Source organism: Pan paniscus, chromosome 2, assembly GCF_029289425.2.
Source record: "Pan paniscus chromosome 2, NHGRI_mPanPan1-v2.0_pri, whole genome shotgun sequence".
Lineage (NCBI taxonomy): Eukaryota > Metazoa > Chordata > Mammalia > Primates > Hominidae > Pan > Pan paniscus.
This window is the reverse complement of record NC_085926.1, coordinates 44,942,741-44,968,281: the sequence shown is the minus strand read 5'-3', so window position 1 is coordinate 44,968,281 and position 25,541 is coordinate 44,942,741. Positions and strand designations below refer to the sequence as shown.

General features: G+C 44.6%; 1 protein-coding gene across 3 annotated transcripts in view; it reads right to left on the bottom strand.

Annotated features, from left to right (window-relative positions):
- The window catches only part of EXOSC7 (exosome component 7), a 36,138-nt gene that overhangs the window by 2,385 nt on the left and 8,212 nt on the right, over window positions 1-25,541 (bottom strand). For all 3 annotated transcript variants that reach the window (XR_003027554.3, XM_024928098.3, XM_003809319.7), the window contains exons 2-7: window positions 20,673-20,774; window positions 20,270-20,364; window positions 12,696-12,861; window positions 8,378-8,448; window positions 4,576-4,699; window positions 2,709-2,864 (exon numbers count right to left, since the gene is read on the bottom strand). Coding sequence is in view for 2 of the 3 variants with exons in the window: in XM_024928098.3 (XP_024783866.1) it covers window positions 2,709-2,864; window positions 4,576-4,699; window positions 8,378-8,448; window positions 12,696-12,861; window positions 20,270-20,364; window positions 20,673-20,774 (714 nt within the window). In the remaining variant the exon portion in view is untranslated. The remainder of the gene's footprint in view (window positions 1-2,708; window positions 2,865-4,575; window positions 4,700-8,377; window positions 8,449-12,695; window positions 12,862-20,269; window positions 20,365-20,672; window positions 20,775-25,541) is intronic.

Sequence of the window (25,541 nt, the reverse complement as noted above, 5' to 3'; positions counted from 1 at the left end):
AGAGCAAGACCCTGTCTCAAAAAACAACCACCACCCCAATATAAAAAATATATATTTTTCTTTATGAAACTGTTATTCTGTCTCTGGGCCCAAGAATCATTTTAAGAATACAAAGAACCAACCACAAATCTCTACCTTATCAGGTCTTTCACATTCCCATAGCAGTTTGGATTCAACTCTGCCACTGGTTCCATTCTCAACAATGTTGAGATAAAAACATCCATGCCTAAATCCCTGCCTCAATCTCTTCAGTTACAGGTGTATTCTCCCCAGAGTAATGACTTGTGTGTCTTCTCCCCTGGCCCCTAACTGTAACATGGGATGAGATCCCAAGTATGACTAAAACTCTTATGAAAAGATGATTTCGATCTAAAAGGCTGGGAAGTGATCACCTCTATGAAATGCAAAGTCAGGGTTAAAGGTCAAAAAGGCCTTCGAGGGCTGGATGTGGTGGCTGATGCCTGTAATCTCAACACTTTGGGAGGCCGAGGCAGGCAGATCACAAGGTCAGGAGTTCAAGACCAGCCTGGCAAACATAGTGAAACCCCGTCTCTACTAAAAATACAAAAAAATTAACTGGGAGTGGTGGCGGGCACCTGCAATCCCAGCTACTCAGGAAGCTGAGGCAGAATCACTTGAACCAGGGAGGCGGAGGTTGCAGTGAGCTGAGATCGCACCACTGCACTCCAGCCTGTGCGATAGTGTGAGACTCCATCTCAAAAAAAAAAAGGGCCTTTGGAAAGATTTTCCCATAACATTAGAAAAAGAAAAAAAAGTCTGAGTCTGTCAAATAGGGGTACCGATTATTCATATACATGAGGGTGGGGAGAGAGGACAACAAGAGGAGATGAGATGGACAGGATGCCAGGACTTGAGAGGGCCTTGACGCCTCTGAATCCAGATGCAGGAAAGCAACTGCAGAGGTTAGGGGTGGCAGCCTGCACAACTACCCCCAAGGCTCTCAGCTCCACTGAGTCATTTTCCAGATTGCTGCATCCCTGTGTGAGATAAACAGTAAGACAGGGCCACAGAGCTATAGTCCCCTGTCCAGAGTTAGCAGACTTCATCCCCCAAACCTGAGGGGAGGACAAAGCTCAGCTCACTGAACAGAGCTCTGGTTCTGCCATCTATGACAGCCAGGGCAGATCTGGTTTATAAGGCTGACATTGCACAGTGGCTGGGAGCAGGGGCTCTGGATGCACACAGTCTTGGCTTAAATCCTAGCTCCAGTATTTATGAGCAGGGAGGCCTGTAGGCAAGCTGCTTATCCTCTGTGTGCCACAGTTTCCTCATCTGTAAAAATGAGGACAATAATAATAGTTACCTCACAGGTTGTTGAGGACTAAATGATATATTTAAAGCAGTGAAAACAGTATCTGGCACATAGTACGCACACAATAAACTTTAGCTATTTGTTTACTGTGCTTGTTGTTGCTGTTTAAAGAAATTCTCATAAACTCTCCTGGGAGGGGGAAGAGTACCTTCTAAAACAAGGTTTGACAGTCCCTTGCCTAGAGGACTTTGGTAGAATTTATGCAGCATTAAGTCTGGAGAAATTTGAACTCAGGGTGCTTCATGGAGCACAGAGAATAAGAGCTGCCATTAGCTGAGAACTGATGACGTATCAGGCACTGTGACATGTGCTTCTCCTCTACACCTCACATCATCCTAATAACAACCTCAGCAGTGTCTGGGCAGATATTACTATTATCAGTCCCACTTTGCAGATGAGGGGTACTATGGCCCAGAGCCAGGTTTGCAGCCAGGGCAGTACACCCTCACAGCCCATGGTTGGGAACTCCATGCTATATACAGTGCTCATTTTGGCCTTTTAAATAACATGATAAAGAGAGAAAGTAGATGTCATGTTCTTGGATTCTTCAGTATGAAGTCATTGTTTCTAAACACAAAAGAAGAGTGCTTGCTATTAAGCAATGATCTCTGGGCATGTGTGGTGATATAGAGGTTGAAGAAAGTATGAATAATCACATCCTGCTAACTCTGTTCCTGGAAGTTCAGTCAGTCAATCAGTCAGAAAGGTGAGGTGGATATAGGGGAAAGAAGGTCTGGGAAACAGGTGAGCAGGACCCTGTCCCTGCCCTGCGGGGCTTCCAGGCCAGTGAGGTGACAGACATGTGGGGCAAACAGTACAGAGAACTGTAGAAGCGCCTTGATGGCTCTGCTAGGGATGGGGGCAACCCAACCTAACTCCAGTGGGTCAGATTTCTCACCATCCCTGCTTGTCTCCATTTAAACACTTCTAGAGCTGTAATGAATTTGGGAGACAGCCACACTTCAGCCCATGCTTCCACCTTTACTCACCCACTTCTAGGGACAGGAAGCAGTGAGCCAAGAATTCTATTCCCTCATCAAGTCACAAAGGCCTGCACTTTTGGAGTTACGAGTGGCTCTTTACATTATGAAAGTCCAACAGTCTTATTTAGACACATAGAAATGAGAGGGGGGGTACTTACTGAGGACAATTAATGGTTACTGGTAGGCTCCTTACCTCCCAGTCCAGAGTATCCACCCCCACAACCCCCCTTGATTAGGTCAGCAGACCCCTGGCTCAAACCAGCTGTTCCCAAACCTCCAAGTTTGGGGTCAAGGCTGTGAATGGGGAGAATCCCCACGGTATGACCAAGGGAGCAGGAAGCAGCAGGCACCCCGGCCAGGTCCCCGCACCTTCCTCAGAACTAAGGCCTCACCTCCATCATCTCGAAGATGCTCTCTGGGTCCAGGCTGCCCTTCCCCACTTTCCTCATGCACGTCACAACTCCCTTGCTGGTCACCGATACCAGCAAGCTGGCCAGCGAGCAGGCCTCCTCCTGAAGAGTAGCATCCACCACATGCCGATAGCCAATCTGCAAAGGCAGGGTGCATGGCACACGGTGGGTCACGCAGGCCCCAGAGTCCCACCCCTGATGGCCTCGTGGTGGGAATCTCTACACCAGGCAAAAGTATTTGCACTGGTCATTCCAGGTGTTATCTTAGATTCTGCTCACGAGGAAAACAGCTGAGGGATTGTTCAACAATTCTCACAGGCCACTGTGTGGGTGGTACAATAAAAACACGATATGGAAAAACAGGGCAAGGTGGTTTAAAACTAGAATTCAGAGACCAACCAAGACAAAGGCCACCAAGGCTTTCCAACAGAGGGGCACAAGGGAGAAATTCACACACAAGGCCACATGGACGTTTCACTGATGGCAAGGGGGAATCAAGAGGGTCCATGCTAAGGGATACACTCAAGAACAAGCCAAAGGCTGGGTGCAGCGGCTCATGCCTCCCAGCACTTTGGGAGGCTGAGGAAAATGGATTGCTTGAGCTGAGGAGTTTGAGACCAGCCCAGGCAACATGGCAAGACCCTGTCTCCACCAAAAATACAAAAAAAATAGCTAGATATGGTGGTGTGAGCCTGTGGTACCAGCTACTTGGGAGGCTGAGGTGGAAGGGTCGCTTGAGGTTGAGCCGGGGCGGGTGGGGGGGTTGCAGCAGAGGTTGCAGTGAGCCTAGATTGTGCTACTGCACTCCAGCCTGGGCAACAGAGCAACACTCTGTCTCAAAACAAAACAACAACAAGAAAGAACAAGCCGGCTAGGTGCGGTGGCTTATGCCTATAATCCCGGCACTTTGGGAGGCTGAGGTGGGCAGATCACCCGAGGTCAGGAGTTTGAGACCAGCCTGGCCAACATGGTGAAACACCGTCTCTACTAAAAATACAAAAATTAGCAGGGCATGATGGCACATGCCTGTAATCCCAGCTATTTGGGAGGCTGAGGCAGAAGAATTGCTTGAACCTGGGAGGCGGAGGTTGCAGTGAGCTGAGATCACGCCATTGCACTCCAGCCTGGGTGTTGCAGCAAGACTGTCTCAAAAAAAAAAAAAAAAAAAAAAAGAAGCCAAGACCCAACATCCTGCCATCCTGTTGTCTGAACACTTCACCACATCCTGTTCATGAAGTGATTTCAGTGGAATTAAACCTGACCTGTTTAGCTTTATTTTGAGATAATGAATCCTGAGTGGAATTAGCTACAATCCCAGTCAATAGCCAATACAGGCCTCTTTGCACAGCCTGGGGCAGCATTAGTTATATATCATATCGGCCTGATGTTCAGCTCCACAGCCCTCTGTTCAGCTCCACAGCCCTCTATGTGAAAACCACTCATGATACCCAAGACCTGCTCCAACCTCCCATTTCATAGGAGGGACAGTGTTCACCACCCTGCCACTACTCAACCACCCTAGACCCCATAGAGTTGAGGTAATTAAAAGACATGGTGCTTTAGTGAAGCACATGGTATGTGAAAGGAGCTTAACAAACTCTGGCTACTATTACTACAAACACACTCATGGCTCCCAGGACCACGTCATATCTTCCAATTAAAAAGAAAAGAAAGAGCTACTCGTGGTAGTGGTTTCTAGTATAACCAAATTATTGGATTTGGGTAAAAGCTACTTCTATATGGTGTGTGATATTACAACTTCTTAACTTATTAAGTAACCTCAGCAGGTTGGGATTAGAGGAGACCCACACCCACAGGGAAGACAAAAACCATAAAATACAAGTTATACCTTGCACAGAGTGATAATGCAGGGGACATTCTCCACACTTAGTCGTATGCAGTCATAAGGGTCATCAGACAATTCAATGTCCTTCGACCCCTCTTCATCCTCCAAAACTCGAACCCTTGGTATCCTGGAAGCAGAAGCACTAGTAAAATTCCCACTTGGAGGAGGAAAAATAACTTCTTTTTAAGATTGAGAATAGGAGTTGGAATCCCTGTGTCTCACAAGAGAAAGACATGCTATGCCTATTCTTTATCATCCTCATCCCTGTCATCCCTGTCAAAAGCATACAGGAGGCACCGCAGTGCAATGAGGAAAGGCATCTTTTAGAAAATGATGCTGGGTCAATCAGATATCCCAATGGAAAAAAAAGAATCTCAATCCCTACCTCACACCACACACACGAAGCCATACCAAATAGACCATAGATATAAAAAATAAAAGACAAGACAATAAAGCATTTAGAAAAAAACATCTGCATGACCTTGGAGTAGACAACTATTTCTTGAACAGGATACAGAAAGAGAAAAAAGTTACATATTCAATTATAACATCATGAACTTCTGTATATCAGAAGACATCATTTAAAAACTAAAAATATAATCTGGGGAGATAAAATACTACCTGACAGATTACATAAAGAATTCCTATTAAACAAAAAAAAGACAGCCCAATAGAAAAATGGACAAAAGACTCAAACGTAGAATATATTTGGATGTCTTCATAAAAGAGGCTGTCTGAGTAGCCAATAAACCAAGAAAAGGTGCTCAATTTAAATATCTATTAAAAATGCAAATTAAAACTACACTGTGATACCAAGGCACAACCAAAATAACTATTTAAAAAAAAAAAAAAAAAAAACGCCAGGCATGGTGGCTCATGCCTGTAATCCCAGTACTTTCAGAGGCCAAGGCGGGAGGATCACCTGAGGTCAGGAGTTCGAGACCAGCCTGGCCAAGATGGTGAAACCCCATCTCTACTAAAAATACAAAAATTAGCTGGGTGTGGTGGTGCACACCTGTAATCCCAGCTACTTGGGAGGCTGAGGTAAGAGAATCGCTTGAACCTGGGAAGTGAAGGTTGCAGTGAACTGAGATCACGCCACTGCAATCCAGCCTGGGAGACAGAGTGAGACTCCATCTCAAAAAAAAAAAAGCAAGAGTTGACAAAAATGTGAAACAACCCGGAACTCTTACATACACTGCTGGTGGAAGTGTTAACTGGTAAAACACTTTGTGAAACTGGCAGCATCTACCGTAACTAAAGATAGCCATACCCTATAACCCAGAACACTCCTCCCTAACAGAAATAGAGAAATATGTGCACCAAAGACATGCACAAAATGTTCATGATGCCCATCCCTATTTGTAATAGCCTCAAACTGGAAATGAACCATATGGCCATCAACAGTAGACTGATAAACAACAGCAGACTGGACAGTAGACTGGATAAACAGCAGACTGGACAAAGTCACACAATGGAACACCATACAGCAAAAAGCAAACTATGACTAAGGCAGCAACACAGATCTCTCAAAACACAATGCTTAGTGAATGAGGCAGACACAAAACAGAACATAGTATATGATACCATTTATATCAAGTACAAAAGTAATCTATTCTTTTAAGATGCTGGTAATCATCAGTGAGTGTAATTGCATGGGGGTACAGAAGGTGTGGGATGCTTCTGGGGTGCTGGCAACATTCTGTTTCTTCAGCTGGGTACTGAAAAACACATTTAACCTATAAAGTCAATTCACTCCAGGCTGGGTTGGAGGAGCCAGGAAGGAAGAGGTGGTCCATCCAGCTACTGTAATGGAAACAGCATTAGTACTTTTCCCAGTTCCTCTAACAAAACTCCCCATGATTGAGCCGTGCTGGCCATCCATACACAAGGCAACATCTAGATCAGATCAGGGGAGCTTCAGCCAGAGAATGTTGACAAGGGCCAAGGAGTTCTGTAAGGGTCTTTCCCCATTTGAAGCCTTCCCATCAGAGGAAGTTCTACTAAGTAATATCCTATTTGAACAAGTCGTCAACCATTTACACACACACACACACACACACACACACACGCACGCACGCACAGTATCTCCCAATTTCCCAACTCTTTGGCTACAACAAGACTGGGCAGAAGGGCTAAAGAATACCCTCAGGTGGCCTTTACCCTTCTAAAGGACCCTGAATATGCCAGTAGTCTCTCCACATACCAGGGGGACTTGATGCCTTAGAGTCCCCATTCCTTGCTGCCTGCAGGGCTGTTCTTGGTCTGAGGATGAGACTATGGCTGTGCCCATGACAGGTGTCCTCCCCTACCTGAGCAGCTGGGTTAACCTTTCTGGTATACAGTTTGGCCAGCAACTCCCCAACAGCTAAACAGCCTTGTCTGGTTCCCAGTCTCTCTTTTTGCCTGGGTGCCTATAGGAACCAGCTGGCAGATGGGGAGTCATTTCTGAGGCTCAAGATAAATCAGATGACAGCTTCCTTTCCTTCCCCAACAGGGCCCGAGCACCAGCTACTGCTGTGGGATCTGGCACGCAAGCTCCCACGGTGGCCAAGAGTGCCAGGCTCACATTTCAAATAGTCTCAACAAGGAGCCTAGTGGCACAGCTAGGGGTGGGGGACTCTACAGCTTTCATTCTCAGCAAATATTCCAGCCTGCAATTTTTGTCTGCTCTAAATTACACAGGGAGTCTAAACTCATCATAGAAAAGCTCTAAAAAACAGGTAAATGTTATGTTGGCCAAAATATGAGCACTGAAAAATAATTACAGTGATTACTTGGGGGTACATATTTCCAGACACATTACATATAAGAACTACCAAAGTAAAATACAACAAACCAACAAACAAAAACCAGGATGAGGGGACTGCATTTAGTGAACTATTTTCCATATTAACATGCCTTTAAATAGGCTGCTGTGTGGACTTCAATCCCCTCCATTGTGAAACTCAGGTTGTTTCCAGTTTCTTACCATTACAAAGCAGTGTAATGTTTATTCTAGGATGTGATGAACATCCTAGAATAAACATCTTTGCTCATTTATTCAATTATGTCCTTAGGTTATATCCCTAGAAGTTTCTAATCCTCATTTTTTAATAGGATCCTCTGTTACCTTAATGTAGGCTCTCTCATAGGATGAACACCCTATCCCACGTATTTACTCATAAATGCTGCAAATTTTCCTCAAAGTACTTGGAGCATAAAAGGGGGAAAGGTCAATCAAACAGTCAGAATAAATGTCAACTCCAAAAAAGCATAGCAACTTGTCCCTTCTACACAACCTGTTTGGAAAGCTGAACCATGTGGAATAGCCATTTCCTCTTCTTAAACCAAAGGGAAGCCTGTTACCCTGCTTTTAGAACACACATGTGTACAATCAAGCAATATGTAAGCACTTACTATGTGTCAGGTACTGTTCATGGTGCTAGGAATATAGGCAAGTACAAAACAGGCAAAATCCTTGCCCCCATAGAGTTCACCCAGTAATAGTATTTGGATAGTTGGCCTGTAGGTGGTGTCTACTCTTTTTGGCTTCTCTGTAGTTTTCTAATGTTTTTCTAAATGGTAGGTGTCTATTTATAAAAATAACAATACAAAAAATAAATACAGAATATATGTATATATGTAGTTTTAATTTACGAAATCTATCTTTTCTGGAGTTTAACGTTAGATGTCACCACTTTCAATGTTAAAACCCCCTGTTATCTTCACATATGAGCTACAATAGAAATTTCCTCAGTGTTCCATTACAAGTGTCTGCTCTGGTTCTCCACAGGTTCGCAGAGCTGTTTCTAGGAAGACTTACCTTGTATTGAAGAGAGCAGCCTTTACAGCAATGGAAATGGCATCAAACAAATTTCCACCACATTCCAGAAGCTAAGGGAGACAGGAATTGAAAAAGGAAAAAAAAACAAGCATCACTTATTACTTTAAGTATTACCCCAGTTAAAGGACACTGCTTTTTTTTTTTTTTTTTTTTTTTTGAGACAGAGTCTCGCTCTGTCACTCAGGCTGGAGTGCAGTGGTGCAATCTTGGCTAACTGCAACCTCTGCCTCCCAGGTTCAAGTAATTCTCCCGCCTCAGCCTCCCGAATAGCTGGGATTACACGTGTGTGCCACCACCCCCAGCTAATTTTTGTATTTTAGGGTTTCACCATGTTGGCCAGGCTGGTCTTGAACTCCTGACCAAAAGTGATCCGCCTACCTCAGCCTCCCAAAGTGCTGTGGTATAGGCATGAGCCACCACGCCCAGCCAGGACACCGATTTTTTTTTTTCTTTCCCTAAATCTATTCTGTGGTCAAGGACACTGATTTCTAAGAAATGCTGACTGTGTGTTTATAAAATAAAGATAACATGTGGCTGCTCTCCTGGCTAGCCATGCAGTGACTGCAACTCACTGACACAGTCCTTCACCCTAATTACAGGCACTGCCTTGTCACAGCTGTGCTTACGTGGCCCATGCACACAAGGTCACAGTTGGCAGGGCTGTGGTACCAACACTCAGAGGCCATGGCTTGTGGGTGGGCTCCTCTCACAGGCACTTCAGGCAGTTGGGGCTGCCCTGAAGGTGGGACTGATCACCTTCATTTTGCCCCAGATAGCTCCCAGTTGTACTCCAAGTGTTACTCCAATCTTTGCTAACATATGCCTGGCCTCCAAACAAGGAGAAAACGGTGGCTACTGATGTTGCGGCTGCTACTAGGTTCACATTTACTAGTGTAATTACCTCTCGTATGTAATGATCAATGTATATCTGATGCTCAGACATGAAATACTACATGTTTTACATTACTTATAATTAAGACTAAAGTCTCTCAGACAAGCTTCTGCCCATGAGCGAAAGTGTTGAGTGCACTTACGTGTGCTCATCTAGCAGGGAAAATTAGAGCACATTTAACTGGAAGGTGGCATATCCTTCTGTCCTCATTTTAGAGAGGCCTTGGCCTGAGGTTATGGAATAAAGCCGACTGGGCTGCCCCAAATAAGAAAGGTGAGAAGTCACACATAGAAAAGTCATGTAGTTCTGTTTTTGTTTAGAGTCTATCTCCTCTGCAGTTGAACTGTGAACTCCTAAAGGCTGGGACTCTGTAGTTTTGTTCATCCTTTTATCCCCAAAGCCCAACAGAAGGGGTGCTATGAGGAAGAAGGTTAGTGATTATTTGTGAAAGAACCCATCAAAAGACAGCCTTGTGACCAATCACCCCAACAAAGGTCAGCTGTGTGTTGTTAGTGCAGCAAAGTTCTAACAGTTTTCCCTCTTGGAGTAAAAATTGATGCCATTAGAGAACTATAAAGAGCAAAGCAAAGTGAAATTTCCATGAAGTTAAATTTTCACTCTCATAAAATAACCGAACTGGGGGAAAAAAAACCAATACTGGAAACAGGTGGGTCATCTGACTGTAATAGGTTTGAAGTAAGTAAGTATGAAAACATGGCAGGGTGCCCAGCAAATATCTGTTTGAACATGGGCTCTGTCTGAGGACTAACCAGACCAGTTGGTAAAAAGAAATTAGGAGGTTTCTTTTCTACTATCTTGCTTCAAGGATTGCTTCACAGATTTCCACCACCTCGCTTCAAACATGGACTCAATCTATTCAGTATATCACTCATCCACTGATGAAAATTATGTGAATGCCAAAAAATGGATCGGCCTCATCAATAACACAATTTTCAAAAATGCTTTTCTAATTCATTAAAAACTTTTCTGAAGATGACAACTTTTTTTTTTTTAAAGATGGATTCTCACTCTGTTGCCCAGGATGGAGTGCAGTGGCACCATCTCGGATCACTGCAACCTCCACCTCCCAGGTTCAAGCAATTCTCTTGCCTCAGTCTCCCCAGTAGCTGGGATTACAGGTGTGCACCACCATGCCCAGCTAATTTTTGTATTTTTAGTAGAGACAGGGTTTCACCATGTTGTCCAGGCTGGTCTCGAACTCCTGACCTCAGGGAATTCATCTGCCTTGGCATCCCAAAGTGCTGGGATTACAGGTGTGAGCCACTGTGCCCGGTCAGAAAATGACAACATTTTAAAAGCTCATGTCTTCTTCCAAAATAAGCAAAACCCTTAAAACAAATATTTCAGAAGAAATCCAAATGCCAGGAGTCTTAAAAAGAAAGGTCTACAGATGACAGGGACACAATGCACATTCCCCTGGATACTCCTGCGCACCATGTATCCATCCCCTGCTCACTGAAGAGGGCTGCTTCTGAGCTGAGATAATGTCCCAGTAGTCATCAGTTTTGTAAAAGCCTTCCCTAATAGAACAGGCTTCTGTTGCTTTGACTTTAACTGACTGAATCAAAAGCACATCAGTCCCCATCACTGGGCCATCCTACAAAACTACAAGTGTGCATGAATACTGAGGATGAACATAGGATTACAAAAGGACAAATGCAGTGTGCCACAACACTTGTGTCTTAACTTTCTCTAGTGGGGGAGGGGAGGGGACATAAACTTCTTCAGACACAGGATGGAACTGGAGAGTTCACGTCATGGGGCTGCACCTCCCTGGGCAACTATGAAGCCTGCCTCTACCATTCTCAGTAAGGACTACAGGCTGCCAGGTCCCACCTTCTCAAACCCAGGACCTGAAAAATTGCCAACTTAGTAGGAATGATACTACAAGGTACATCCCACTTATCAGAGATGGAAAAAAAGCAAACAGATTTGTAATTTCATTATTTTTACCTATTAGTGGTAGCATTGCAACAGTAACCTGCTAGATAATGGTTACCACTGCTACCTTTTGACTATGCTCCATCCAATATCAAATTAATTTAAAAATATCTAGAAAACTCCACCCTGTCTCAATAGAGCCAACATGCAGAGCCAGGCTGTTTCTTTTCATGAAGTTCACCATCAGTTCACAGATCTCCTTTATCTGCACATTCATTAAAGAATCTATTTGGCCAATAGCTTAGCTTTTTGTCCTTCATCTGAAGTGGAAGATGTAGTTGCTAATCTCATGGTTCAAAACAGACCCAACAAGAGCCTATATATAAACAAGCAACCAACTGCTACGTGATTATACAAAAGCAAAATTAAGGCCAGGCACGGTGGCTTGCACCTGTAATCCACGCACTTTGGGAGGCCGAGGCAGGTGGATCACTTGAGGTCAGGAGTTCCAGACATGCCTGGCCAACACGATGAAACCCCATCTCTACTAATAATACAAAAATGAGCCAGGCATGGTGACATGTGCCTGTAGTCCCAGCTACTCAGGAGGCTGAGACATGAGAATCGATTGAACCTGGGAAGCAGAGGTTGCAGTGAGCCAAGATCACGCCATTGCACTCCAGCCTGGGTGACAGAGCAAGACTCCATCTCAAAAAAAAAAAAAAAAAACAAAATTAATTAGAGCTACACAGAGAAGTTACTGTCGAGTGCCAAAACCTGGGTAGAGGAGTATTTGGGAGGCAAAGTACAAGGGAAGAAATGACGGGCTGGACTCAAAAGACTCCCAGGGGAGTAGACTCTGTGTGGGAGGAGGCAGGGCCTCTGGGGCCTCACCCAGGAAACTAAGGGCAGGCACGTTCTGAGGTGTTTAAAAGAAACGATGGCACAGTGAAGTCAAACCAGGTGTTCACATCATACAGACCTGGCTTTGAGACTCAACAGCACTACTCACAAGCTGAGACCTCTTGGGCTAGTTGATTTACCTCTCTCTGTCTTAGTTTCCTCACTTATAAATGGGAAATATAACAGTGTCCATTTGTAACAGGTTTATAAGGTTTAAATGAAAATGCATGTAAAGAGCTAATCATCCTTCCACACAGAATGTACCAACCTGTTTAAATTCTGCCCATGAACTCTGTCTGGCACCATCCAGAGACCATCTCTTATTTTACTCTTCCTGGACAATTTTTATGGGCAATTTTAGGTGCTATCATGATATGACTATAATTTTATCATAGAATGGCATTATATATATGCTGCTTACATCTATGTTGTATTTAATTTTTAAAAAAATTATTATAGGAGACCATCTTTTCCCAACTAATCCCACCCTATAAGTTGAAAGCATCCACCTGAAGAGGGAAAAAGCGCTGGAAGGAAAATAGGCCAACTAGTCTTTCCAACAAAGGTAGAATGTGGCCAGTACAGCACAACGATACTCACCAGCACATCCACATAGAGAACCCAGCAGTGCTCCCGAGGACTAATGCAGAGGGTCTTTAGGTCGACACTGCTTTTATTGTTAAATATCCGATAGAGGGTGTTAGCGATCTCGGTGCCAAGGTCATCACCTCCTCTACCTTCAAATTCAGGGGTAGCACTGGCTGAACTATACAAAACAGAAACAAAAAAACTGGGTGAGTCTTTCCAAGTGCAAAAAGCAAAGAGGCAAAGCTTTATTCCAGTTTCCCTGTAGAATGCTGGAAGAGCCAGCTGCTCGACAGAAAGTCACTGAGATGAGGAAAGGATGGCATCTGCCACTTTTCCTGACTCCAGACACATGTAATGAACCAGACCAGCACTGTGACCTGGATTTGTCAGTGTGTGTGATGGGATTTCCCAATAGCATCTAACAGAAGCCATCTTTAGTCAAAGAGAAACAGGAGAGTGATGGTAATGTGAACCTCGGCTGATAATAATTAACTCTCTTATCTTCAGAGTATAATAAATACTCTTCTCTGGCAGGCCTAGGAAACTGAGAGGCCTAGGGAACGAAGCAGTCTGGGTTACAGAGGGGTTTTGTCATATACACCACCTCTAGTTTCACAGCTTTAGAACACACTACGATACTCTCAATATAAAAACCACAATATAAGTACAATAACCTTTCTGGAATAACTTAAAAGACATGTATGATAGTATGTCAGAGCTTTGTCAGAAACTTTAGATATCACTGTACTGAAGAGAAGGAAAATGAAAGAAAGCAAGGGAAAGATTGTTGGCTCATAAGTAGTAGGTTACCTCCTTCATTTGATATTTTTCAAGAGAAAAACTTTTTTTTTCCCTTTTTGGCTTCTTGATATTTATGCCCAATAACCTCAACAAAACTAACAGGATTCAACATTAGCCACCCTAAAAACACTGAAATGTTTAACAGGACATTTCTGAGAGTTTTGGCTTAATACAAACAAACCCTTAATATGTATATGAGATAAGTAACATTATAGTAATCATTTTACTGTAACAATAAAGGACTAGAAAGGTAAGAAGCCAGTGGTTTCAGCATGGACTCTATAAAATCACATATTAAAGCCTTCTGACCCCTTGCCCATCTGGAAGGTACCCAGCCCTGCACCAGCTACCAGAGACCTAGAGACTAAGTGAGGTGGATGCAGACCCAAAGCCAGCAGTTCCAGTGAGGTAGGGGAGTTTCACCATAGGGAGCAAACAGTGAGGTGGAAGGGGGAGGTGGGGCACAGGAGTGTCAATTAGCATTCAGGTTTAAAGGAGACCTCAAACCTGGGATGAGCAGAGCTGGTCAGGCCAGAGAGGCAGGAAGATTCCAGGCAAAGCAAAACCTGTGTGAACGCCCATGGCAGTGCCCACCCTATTTGTGTAACACTAAAAGAAATCTCACTTAGTAATATAGGTGGAAGAATGAATCCCAAATTAATCAGACTATGTTGTTACATAAAATTTTGCCTCTCTAATTATGTACTCCTCCTTTACCACTGTGAGCCAGCAGAATCCCCTTTAAAGTCCCCAAGAGAGACTTCATTACTGTCATAGCAACCTCGCTGTTCCCTGCCTTTGCTGGACTCAGGCACTGAGCCAAGAAAAGCAGCTCATTTATGGTGAAATAATCAAGTCAACAGGGACCAGGTTTTTACTTTGCACAGCCAGCAAAACACAACCTGTTTCTAATTTAAACACTAAGCAATCAATATTAAGTCCCAGGTCTTAAGTGCTTAAAAATACATCTACAGAGATTTCTGTGTACACAAATCCAGCCAGAGATGCTTACACTCAAAATGTTTACCTTTCCCTGAATGTAGTGGGCACATCCTCCTGGGTGTGACTAATTTCTTTGGGATTAATGCACTAACTCTTCTACAGCCTTGGGAGATGATTTATAGAGCTTCCCAGGTCCAACTGTCTAAATTAATCTACCTATAAAACCATGCATGCCCCTGGCCAGGCGTGGTGGCTCACGCCTGCAATCCCAGCACTTTCGGAGGCCAAGGCGGGTGGATCACCTGAGGTCGGGGGTTCGAGACCAGCCTGACCAACATGGAGAAACCCCGTCTCTACTAATAATACAAAAATTATCTGGGCGTGGTGGCACATGCCTGTAATCCCAGCTACTTAGGAGGCTGAGGCACAAGAATCACTTGAACCTGAGGCAGAGGTTGCAGTGAGCTGAGATCGCACCACTGCACTCCAGCCTGGTCAACAAGAGTGAAACTCCGTCTCAAAATAACAACAACAACAACAAACCCATGCCCCACTGGTTTTTTTTTTGACACTGGGTTAAAGTGGAAATTTTTACCTATTTTTAAATGGCTTAAAACACACACACACACACACACACCCATTCTTCCAGCATAGCCAGCAGTCAGACAGAGAGGAAGGTTTAGAGACTCATGAGCCCAAGGAACTCTCCTGTATCTGGATGGTGCCGTAGCTGTGCAGTGACTCTGGGGAGGAGGCTAGGAAAACGGAAAGCAATTGTTCAGGGTGGGGGATGGGGTACAATGCTTTAAGTAACATAAGAAAGCCACAGACCCCATATTCTGCTGATGTGTGAAGACAAAGGCTGGAATAGAGAAATGAGGATTCCACTTCACTACTGGGCACTCACAGCCCAAGGACTCTTTCTGACAAATTTAGACAGAAATGTAGACCTGGAAAAGGCCTTAGAGACCATCTCCAGAGGATAAAAACCCAAATGCCTATAGGGGTCAGCAAGGTTACTACATGTATCTGAACAAAGGGCCACATATAACTAATAGAGAATGATGGAGGCTGTGGCAAACTTTCTAGCCCTGATTTAAGGTCCACCTTAAAAAAAAAAAAATCCCTACATGAAACAAAAATCTCACAGGTGGGATCTGACCTGTGGGATGACACTGTGAAACCCCAGATGGTCTAACTCTCTCATTTTACAAGAAGGGAGACCTTACCTTTTTTTTTTTTTTTTTAATGTTTAGCATGAGCTAGACACCACTCTTAGTACTTTAGGTGTATTAACTCATTTAATGTTCACAACAACCCTAGGAAGTATGGACTCCATTCTAGAAACAAGAAAACTGAGTCACAGAGAGGTTATGTAATTTGTCCAAGGCCACATGATGACTGTGCCTGGTAAGCTAAAATTCTAACCCAGGCAGCCTGGCCCTTATCTTCTATGCTTCCCTGTACTCTCCTTGAATCTGTAATTTGGCAAGCTTGGTTTATAGTCTAACATTAGTCAGGTTCACTTTCCTTGGTTTTACCTTTTGCCTCAAGGAAATGAATGTATGCTTTGGTCTTGGAACTTATCACTAGACAACAAACGTTGGAGTCAAGGAATGTTGACCAAGGAAGCCCTAAATAAAAAGCTGCTCTGCTCTGTTAGACAGAGAGAGAAAGAAAACACAGGCTGGTAATTGTAGCTGCCTGCTCATATGCATCACAATCTACTCCTTCAGTGGGGGGTGTACACACTTGGTCTTTTGGGCATAAAACCAAATGCTTTCTGCATTTACCAAAACCAATTCTGACCCTTCATAAAGCATGACCAGTCCCTCTTCCAGAGTTGTGGGAAATTGTTTACCGAGCTGGATAAACTAATTAAGATCCTGGGAATGCTACCCCTCCCAGCTCTCCACCCCTTCTGACTCATCACCTCTACCCTCCTGCTTGGAACATCTCTGGTTTAACTGGGGTAGGCTAAGATCAAGGCCATGCCTACCTGGAAAGGGACTCTAGACACTGGGCCCATTGTTGCTTGCCTGGCAATCAATCTAGCCTACAAATCTATGAAGTCTTACATCCAGGTCAGGCCAGGCCCACAGCAGAAAAAGTGATCTAGTGGGTACCTAGGCAGGGCTGACCTGGGCCTTACCCCTCCAGTAGTCATCTAGCCCCAACACAGGCCCTAAGGCTGATTCCTCTGAGTGTACATGTGCTCATGTCTGAGCCTGCAGAAGCCTCCCTGTAAATGGGTACCAGACCAATAGTAAGTATATTCTGAGGTTTTCATCACAAGCCTTTGTTTGAAGTGTCTGCGAGAGTTATCTCATCAGCTTGGGAGACTTTGATTACAATTAGCCTCAAAAGGCTTCTGCAGGTTGCCTCTCTGCTTTGTACCCACCCCCAGCCCCTCAGCCAGGAACAGTGTCCCCTTTAGCAGCACTAAGCAGGCAAGGAACCCAGATATAGTGACTCCAACCACCAATGCAGGCTTGAAGATTCTGGTTCAATTTTAGTGAAAAATACAAGTGTTCACACTGAAAAATAGTTAAGATCCCAAAGGGAAGTGACAAGTGCAGAGTATTCTGAAACATTTATAAATGAAAAATGTTCTCCTAAACTCCCCTAGTTAAAAACCCAAGCCTCTCTAAGAGGTTAAACCACAGTCCTAAACCCATCAACACAATGGTCGGAGAACTGAGAAGCAACTTGATGGCTCGCCGCCTAGTGGCAGCGCAGGGTGACACGCCAGCTCACTAAAATCTTCCCTTCCTTTGGGCTTTAGATAGAAACCACCTTTTCCTAAAGTTTCCAAGTTCTCATTTAAAATAGCCTACTCTCAGCTACAACCAGCAAACCAAAGACATGAAAAGGTCAGATTTTGCTCCCAGTTTAGTGACAGTGCTGCCAGGCATCTCTGGAGCAGGGCTCAGGGTCAGTGCAGCAGTCTTTCCAAAGGGCTGTGAGGGCTATATCAAAGATTTTTCGTCATTCCCAAGAAACAGGGTAAATTATGGAGGTGGCGACACTGTCTATCTTGGCTCCATGTATTATCATCCCAAGTAGACAAAACCAAGTGAAATGAGTTGGCAGAAAATCAATTAGTTTTCTGAGACCTCTCTACCCCTGGCAATTTAATTAAAACTGGAAGTTGCTAACAAGAAGTTAAATCAAACTAGACTCAGAGCAGAAGAAACCCTCACCACCATCACCACCACCATCACCACCAATTTATTTCCTTCCACTGGGCAGCAACTATGTTTCAGCCTGTGGATAGGCAAATGCCTTGAGCTCTCCAGCAGAGGCCCTATGCCTGGAGTCCAGGTGGGAGTGGGTGTGTGGCACCCTTATTGCTGGGCACATCCACAGGTGTCCAGAAGCCATTCCTATTCACTGATTCAGAATAAAAGGACACACTTGTTTATGCAATTAAAATAATTATGCTCCTTGAAGACTCAATTGAGGTTCTGATACAGGTGGCAGCGATCAGTGCTTGGTAACCTCTCCCATCTCTGTAGGAAATGGGGTTTTGTGACTCTCTCATGGTGATTCTACTTGCCGGGCTGATTACATTAGCTGAGCCACTTAAAGAAGGTAAAGTGTGCCACTTTGAGACTGTCCATCTTGAGAAATCAATTCAGGAGAACTACCTAGATACTGGAGCTCTTGGGCCTGTGGGGATCCTTTTGAGACCCACAGAGGAGGAAAAGAGACCAGCAGGCAGCCACTCTAAGCCAGGAAAGATAGGCTACTTCTAGAAGCCAGATCTTGGGAAGAGGCAACTCAAAGGATCCTCTTACACTAGAGTCACTCGTCCTTTACAGCTGGGACAAGAAAGGGATAAGAGCAGCAGGCTAACTTGGAGTCATATTTAGACACAGAGCCACAATGAAACGTATCCCCTATACCAAGCATCTGAGGGCAACACCCTCTCTCTGGTGTGGTTGGGCTGAATGTCTTTGGTCTGCCTAAAATGAATGAGGTAGAAGGTAATGAAGGAGATGAAAAAGAAAGCAAATTACAGTTCCTCACACATTGTCTGCTCCTCAGTGACTGCTTACTGCATTGAATTAGGCAGATCAAGGCCACCAGAGCATTCTGCTTCCTCTAAGAACAAAGGAAAAGATAAGTTGGGGGCTTGAACAAGGTCACCATCATCCACAGTGACTTAAAGGATGGGCCAATTCCATGGGACAACTCAGGCTGGTGAGAGAAGATGAACAGAACCAGGAGAGACGACTTGGGGGACCAGAGTAGGGGACAGGAATGGGCTGGAAAAAAAACTGACCAGAAAAATGAACATGGATAGTTCTTGGACTCCCCAAGAGCAGCCCTCCAAAGCTGGCTTCCATAGGCTGCATGAAGTAAAATGAGCAAAGATTCACAGGTTGGACAGACCTGAGCTGGCATTTTTAGCTTTGTAACCCTGGGGTAGTCACTTACTCTCTCTGAACTCATTTGTCATTTCTCTTATACGAGTACTATGAGAATCAGCTTCCGTGTATGGAAGTTCAGACTGGAAGACTGTAACTCACCCTACAAAAGTGGGTTAACATTTGTGCAGAAAAGGGCTGCCATTGCAGTCCAAAGGTGCTATTTTCAGAAGGGTCTGTTTGCAGGGTTGGCCCTTGGCTGGCATCCGGGAACCTGGCGCCCAGTCAATAGTAAACTGATGGGGGTGGTCCACTGTGCCTATATTGTGCAAATAATATGATTTATGCTGAACATTTGCTTTCCTTTAGAAAACTTCATTATGTATTAAGCATCGAGTGTCTATGTGACCAGCTCCCAGTAAAAATCTTGGGTGCTGAGTCTCTAATGGGCTTTCCTGGGCAGAAATGTCACAAATAAGTTACTACATTTTCACTGCTGTAATAAACCTTAGCTGTGAGTATCACTATATGCTAAGTCTAGCAAATCTCTGAATGTGGAGGTGGTCTTGGGGATCTTGATACAGGGTCAACATTATATACCTACACCCAGCATGAGCCCACAGAGATCCTTACCCACTTCAAGAAGGCCTGGCTTCCAGAAGCAAAGTAATTGATAGAAGACGGGACCTGGCCAGCAACCCAATAAAAAGCCCCGACCCCTAGAATGTGGAGCTAATAATACTTATTGAACTTATTGACAAAATAAGGAGAAATAACACTTATTGAAAGCCCACTGGAAGTCAGTCACTGTGCTAGGTACTCACTCTATTCATTTCCTCTTCATCACCATGGTATTATTTATTATCCTCATTTTTTAGATGAAGAAATTTGGCCACAGTGAGACTGAGTAACCAGCCTGAGATCACAAAGCTGGCCAGAGAAGGAAGTGACATTCTGGCCCAAGGCTGGCTGCAGACACTGCAGAGCCCTCTCTCTTCTCAGCACCCATACTGCCTGCCTAGCTGCCACTTCCTCAGCCTGTCAGGCTGCTTGGCTGACCCTAGGCTTCATCTGTCAAGCAAATCATGAACAGTTTTCTGCAGAACTAGGAAGAGAAACAGCACATTTTAGACCAAATGATCCTTACTGTGTATATTTTTCAAAGCACCATAACACAATCATTTCATTTGACCCTCATCACAATCATGTGCTAGGCTGCCTGGCAAATGTCCTCCTTTATCGGACAGGGAAAACAAGGCCAGCAATAGCCAGGTGGTTAAGACTAGGGCAGGACTCAAGCCAAGAGTCCTGACTATGTACCTGGCACATAGGAGGAGGTCAGCAAATGCCTGCTGGATGGCTGAATGATAAGTATAAAAGTGGGTTCAACAGCAAACCAGAGGTTCATTTTCTGAATCTTCATCTTTAAAATCATTTATCTTTAGAAATATCTGCATAGACAGTACTGACCAGTCAACGAAGAACTCCAAGTAGCCTTCATTTGGTTTCTCCAGCTTCGGCGTCCCCATTTCTGCTTTCACTCCCACCAAGATGTCTGTGTGACCCTGCAGACACATGCAAGAAGAGTCCTCACTCAGAGTATGCAGCCAGGTACTCCACCACCTCCCTCCTCTTCTGGACATACACCCCTGGGGGACTCTTTTAGGAGCAGTGCTAAGACTTGGAAAGTGGTCTTTGGAGGAGGTGAGCAGTCTTTTCAGATCTGGATAGACCCCCCCTCCCTGAGTTTGGCTCGGATCTTCGATTTCCCCAAGAGCAATTTGCATTCCAAAAGCCAGACAGCGTCAGCAGCTCATTCCTTAGGGCCTACTCATTTCTCCACCTGGGCTTGAACCATGGTCACAGTACTCACCAGCTTGACCCTGGCGGACCCACTAGTGTTGGACACCACATCAGTTTCCACTTCGACACATCGGTAGTCCTCACAGCCACGGCCATCCACACGGAGGTCTTCCTAGGTGTTAACAACCACAGTCCTATAGTCACCCCAGATCAACAATAACTCCTAAACGGACTCACCCATTTTCCCCCTAGAGAAGATATATGCAGAATATCTCTTTTCCTCTTAGTGGATCATCTAAAATTCTGTCCTTGTAGCTAACAACAACATTACTATTTTACATATGAGGAAATGGAGACTCAGAGAAGTTGAGCGACTTGTCCAAGGTCCTACAGCTAGTGAAAACAAAGCTAGTTTTCCATGCCAGTTGTGTCTGATTGCAAAATCTATACTACATACCACTATACAGAATATGCACACAAAAACAAGATCTGAACAAGAGACAAAATAAGCCACCCCTCTCCAAATCTGCAATTCTTAAATTGCACCAAGAAGTATATGTTGTCAGAGCTACAGGGTACAATCATCTCAACTGAAGCCCTCCTACCCCTAAAACTCAACAAGATCTACTGTGTAAATAGTGAAAGACACCTAATCTTCTAAAGAGGCAGTCTCTAGAACAGGGTCAACAAACTAAGGTCTCTTGTTTTTGTAAATAAGTTTTACTGGAACATAGCCATGCCCACTTGTTTAGGTAATGTCTATGATTGCTTCTGCACAACAAAAGCAGAGCTGAGTGGTTGGGCCAGAGATATGACCCATAAGGCCCCAAATCTTTACTATCCAGTCCTTTACAGGAAGTTTGCTGACTCTTTTAGCAGAAGATGGTTTTCAGGGTGGTCTACGCGCTGCCTGTTCCTTCTGCCCATTTATTTACTCCTTCAATTACTTGTATCAGTACAACTCATTGGTATCTTTTATGCTATGGTTATAATCCACTACTATCATTAGTTATTTTGCTGCTCAAAGTGTTCCAAATTTGGCCACTGGGGGCTTCTTTGGGTTAGTTTTTGTGCTCTTTCAACATGCCTCCAACTTTTTGAGTAATTATCTACTTTCTGCAACACAAGATATCTATCCTCTTGTGTCTTCTCTGCGCAGCCCTAGGGATCAAGCCTTTCTCCAAGGAGCCCTGGTTGCTTTTATTGGGGAATGGTACTTAAAACCAGAAACTAGGCTCTAAGTTCATTGCTGTTGGAGTATTATTTCTTCCAGAACTTCTCAGCAGACAGAGCTAGAAAATACAGGTATGTATACTAACCACCCCCACCACACACACACAAATCTATGTTTAATTCTGTATCTATCTACATATCTATTAAAAAGCCATGAGTTCATACTGATAGATCAATTCCAATCTAACATCACATGGTTCATTCTAACCTTCCTCTGTTTCTTATTTGTAACTTCTTTCTCAAAGAAGGAGAAAGCTGGCTCTTATTATCTAACATGTATTTCTGTATTTGTTCAATCTTAGTATACACAGTTTCTGAACTTCTAACCCATACCCCTGTGAGAAACAAATTTACTAATAGCACACAGTATTTGTATAAAGTTCTGTCTTTAGCCTCAGAGTACCCAGGCAAAATACTGTTTTCCAGTTACTTCAGTTCTTTTCTTCTACGTGCCCTTCAGTGTGGTTACATTACTCACTTGTAACACAGGCTCATTTGTAACTTGTAACTTTTTTTTCAGACTATGGCTCTGTCACCCAGGCTGGAGTGCAGTGTGGCACAGCTCACTGCAACCTCCGCCACCTGCGTTCAAGCGCTTCTCCCGCCTCAGCCTCTGAAGTAGCTGGGATTACAGGCACGTCACCATGCCTGGCTAATTTTCATTTGTAAATTTTTGTTTTCCATTTTGGGTTCCCCCACATCATGGTTACTTTTAATTACTTATTTACTTTCTGAGTTTGTGAGCTATCACTATAGTTCTGAGAGAAAACTCAGAAAAGTATGCTCAGAGAAATGTCACTCTCCTCTGTATTATGCTATTTTCATGCCCCTTTCTTCCCATTCACCCTAGGTTTCTCTTCAGTTTCAGGTTTATCTTTCTTGTATTTTCTCTGCACAAATAAGCAAATACATGAATTTTTAAATATCTCCTTGTTTCTTATATGAAGGGTGGAATACTATAGATACTCTTACTTTTTTTTTTTAACACTTAACTATATATGCGCAGGAAATCATTCCACGTTGGCTCATGGAGCTCCTTCTCATTCTTTGTAAACATTTTTCAAAAGCAGTTTTTTTCAGAAAAAGAATCATTAGCTTAATCAGATTCTCCAAGGAGTTGATGCTTCCCAGAAACATAAAAAATAAAATAAAACACTGCTCTAAAGTATGTGACTGACAGTTTATCTTTAAACTGCCTGGCTAACTGCATATGTGACTGACTTTTTTGAGAAATTAAACAGAAAAAAGCAAAACACTGCAGCACCACACAGTACCAATGATCACCCTCTGCCATACTTGCTTCAGGTCTTTCACCCGTTTAACTTTTCAATGACAGACAATAAACATCACAAATCAGGTGGAAGGTCCTGTGCAGCCCATCCTTCCCCAGCACCTTTCCTCCCTGGAAGATATTGAGAGGTGACAGCGTGCTGGCAGCCCTCACAGCCCTCGCTTGCTCTCGGCACCTCCTCTGCCTGGGCTCCCACTTTGGCAGCACTTGAGGAGCCCTTCAGCCCGCCGCTGCACTGCAGGAGCCCCTTTCTGGGCTGGCCAAGGTGGGAGCCGGCTCCCTCAGCTTGCTGGGAGGTGTGGAGGGAGAGGCGTGGGTGGGAACCAGGGCTGCGGGCAGTGCTTGCGGGCCAGCACGAGTTCTGGGTGGGCGTGGGCTCCGCGGGTGGGTGTGGGCTAGGTGGGCCCCATACTCGGAGCAGCCAGCTGGCCCCAGGCAGTGAGGGGCTTAGCACCTGGGCCAGCAGCTGCTGTGCTCAATTTCTTGCTGGGCCTTAGCTGCCTTCCCGCGGGGCAGGACTCCGGATCTGCAGCCTGCCATGCGGGAGCCTCCCCGCCCCCCCACCCCCACCCATGGGCGCTCCTGTGTGGCCCCAACCTCCCCAAGGAGCGCTGCCCCCTGCTCCACGGCGCCCAGTCCCATCGACCACCCAAGGGCTGAGGAGTGCGGGCGCACGGCAGGGGACTGGCAGGCAGCTCCACCTGCGGCCCCAGTGCAGGATCCACTGGTTGAAGCCAGCCGGGCTCCTGAGTCTGATGGGGACTTGGAGAACCTCTTTGTCTAGCTAAGAGATTGTAAATACACCAATCAGCACTCTGTATCTAGCTACTCTGGTGGGGACTTGGAGAACCTTTGTGTCTACACTCTGTATCTAGCTAATCTACTGGGGAGGTGGAGAACCTTTGTGTCTAGCTCAGGGATTGTAAACGCACCAATCAGCACCCTGTCTAACAGACCACTCGGCTCTCTGTAAAATGGACCAATCAGCAGAATGTGGGTGGGGCCAGATAAGAGAATAAAAGCAAGCTGCCGGAGCCAGCAGTGGCAACCCGCTTGGGTCCCCTTCCACACTGTGGAAGCTTTGTTCTTTCGCTCTTTGCAATAAATCTTGCTACTGCTCACTCTTTCGGTCCACACTGCCTTTATGAGCTGTAACACTCACCGCGAAGGTCTGCAGCTTCACTCCTGAAGCCAGCGAGACCACGAACCCACCTCAGGAGGAATGAACAACTCCAGATGTGCCACCTTAAGAGCTGTAACACTCACCATGAAGGTCTGCAGCTTCACTCCTGAGCCAGCGAGACCACGAACCCACCAGAAGGAAGAAACTCCGAGCACATCTGAAGATCAGAAGGAACAACTCCGGACACGCCGCCTTTAAGAACTGTAACACTCACCATGAGGGTCTGCGGCTTCATTCTTGAAGTCAGTGAGACCAAGAACCCACCAATTCCAGACACAATATCCCTATCTTGAGTCTGGAGATGGATTCAAAAAGCAACAGAATTTCAAGTCTAAGAGAGTAAGCCTTTAGGATAGAACTCCAGAAGGGGATTCCTCTTCACTGAAGACCCATAACTATGTAACTGTGTCTCTTCCCAACCTCACCCATAGAACCTGAAGGCTTTCTAGCTCAATCTCTAACACTCCAGCCCTCTCCACCTCCATGTGCCCCACTCCCCCCTAGGAAAGTGAATACCCAGCCCGGAAAGGTTATTGACAAGAAGTTCTTTGTGGGGTGTAAATATGGTGTAAGTATGAACAATCATTAGGAACATGACTCATGGTTCCAGGCCAGCTCCTGGCACTAACTAGCCACTTGACTTAGGACAAGCCCCTTCCCTCTCTGGATTAGTTTCCTCATTTGTAAAAGATGGAGATTAAATTAGTCTCCAAGTGATTCTCTAATTCTACAGATCTATAAATTAAAATGGCTGTAATTATTTGCAATAAATAATAGCAGCTGCTATTTACTGTGCATTTACTATATACCAGATAATGTGCAAGGAATACTGCAGTTAATGCATTTAATCTTTTCAATAATCCTATACGATAGTGTTATTCATTCCATTTTACAAATGAGAAAACTGAGGTTAAAAGATGTCAAATGAATGGCCCAAGTTCACACAGCCAGTAAGTAGCACTTAAGCCTCAAGTCAGAGCTCTTAACCGCTATGCTACACAGTCCACTGTATTCTAAAGGATGTCTTCACTTTACAAAAGGACTCAGCAGAGACCTCCTTCACAGGATGAACTGGCTGGCCACAAGGTCACAGGGTTTACTACTGCTGCTTCTTCCTTTTTTTTTTTTTTTTTTTGAGACAGGATCTCACTCTGTCACCCAGGCTGTAGTGCAGTGGTGATCACTGCAGCCTCAAACTCCTAGGCTCAAGCAATCCTTCTACCTCAGCCTCC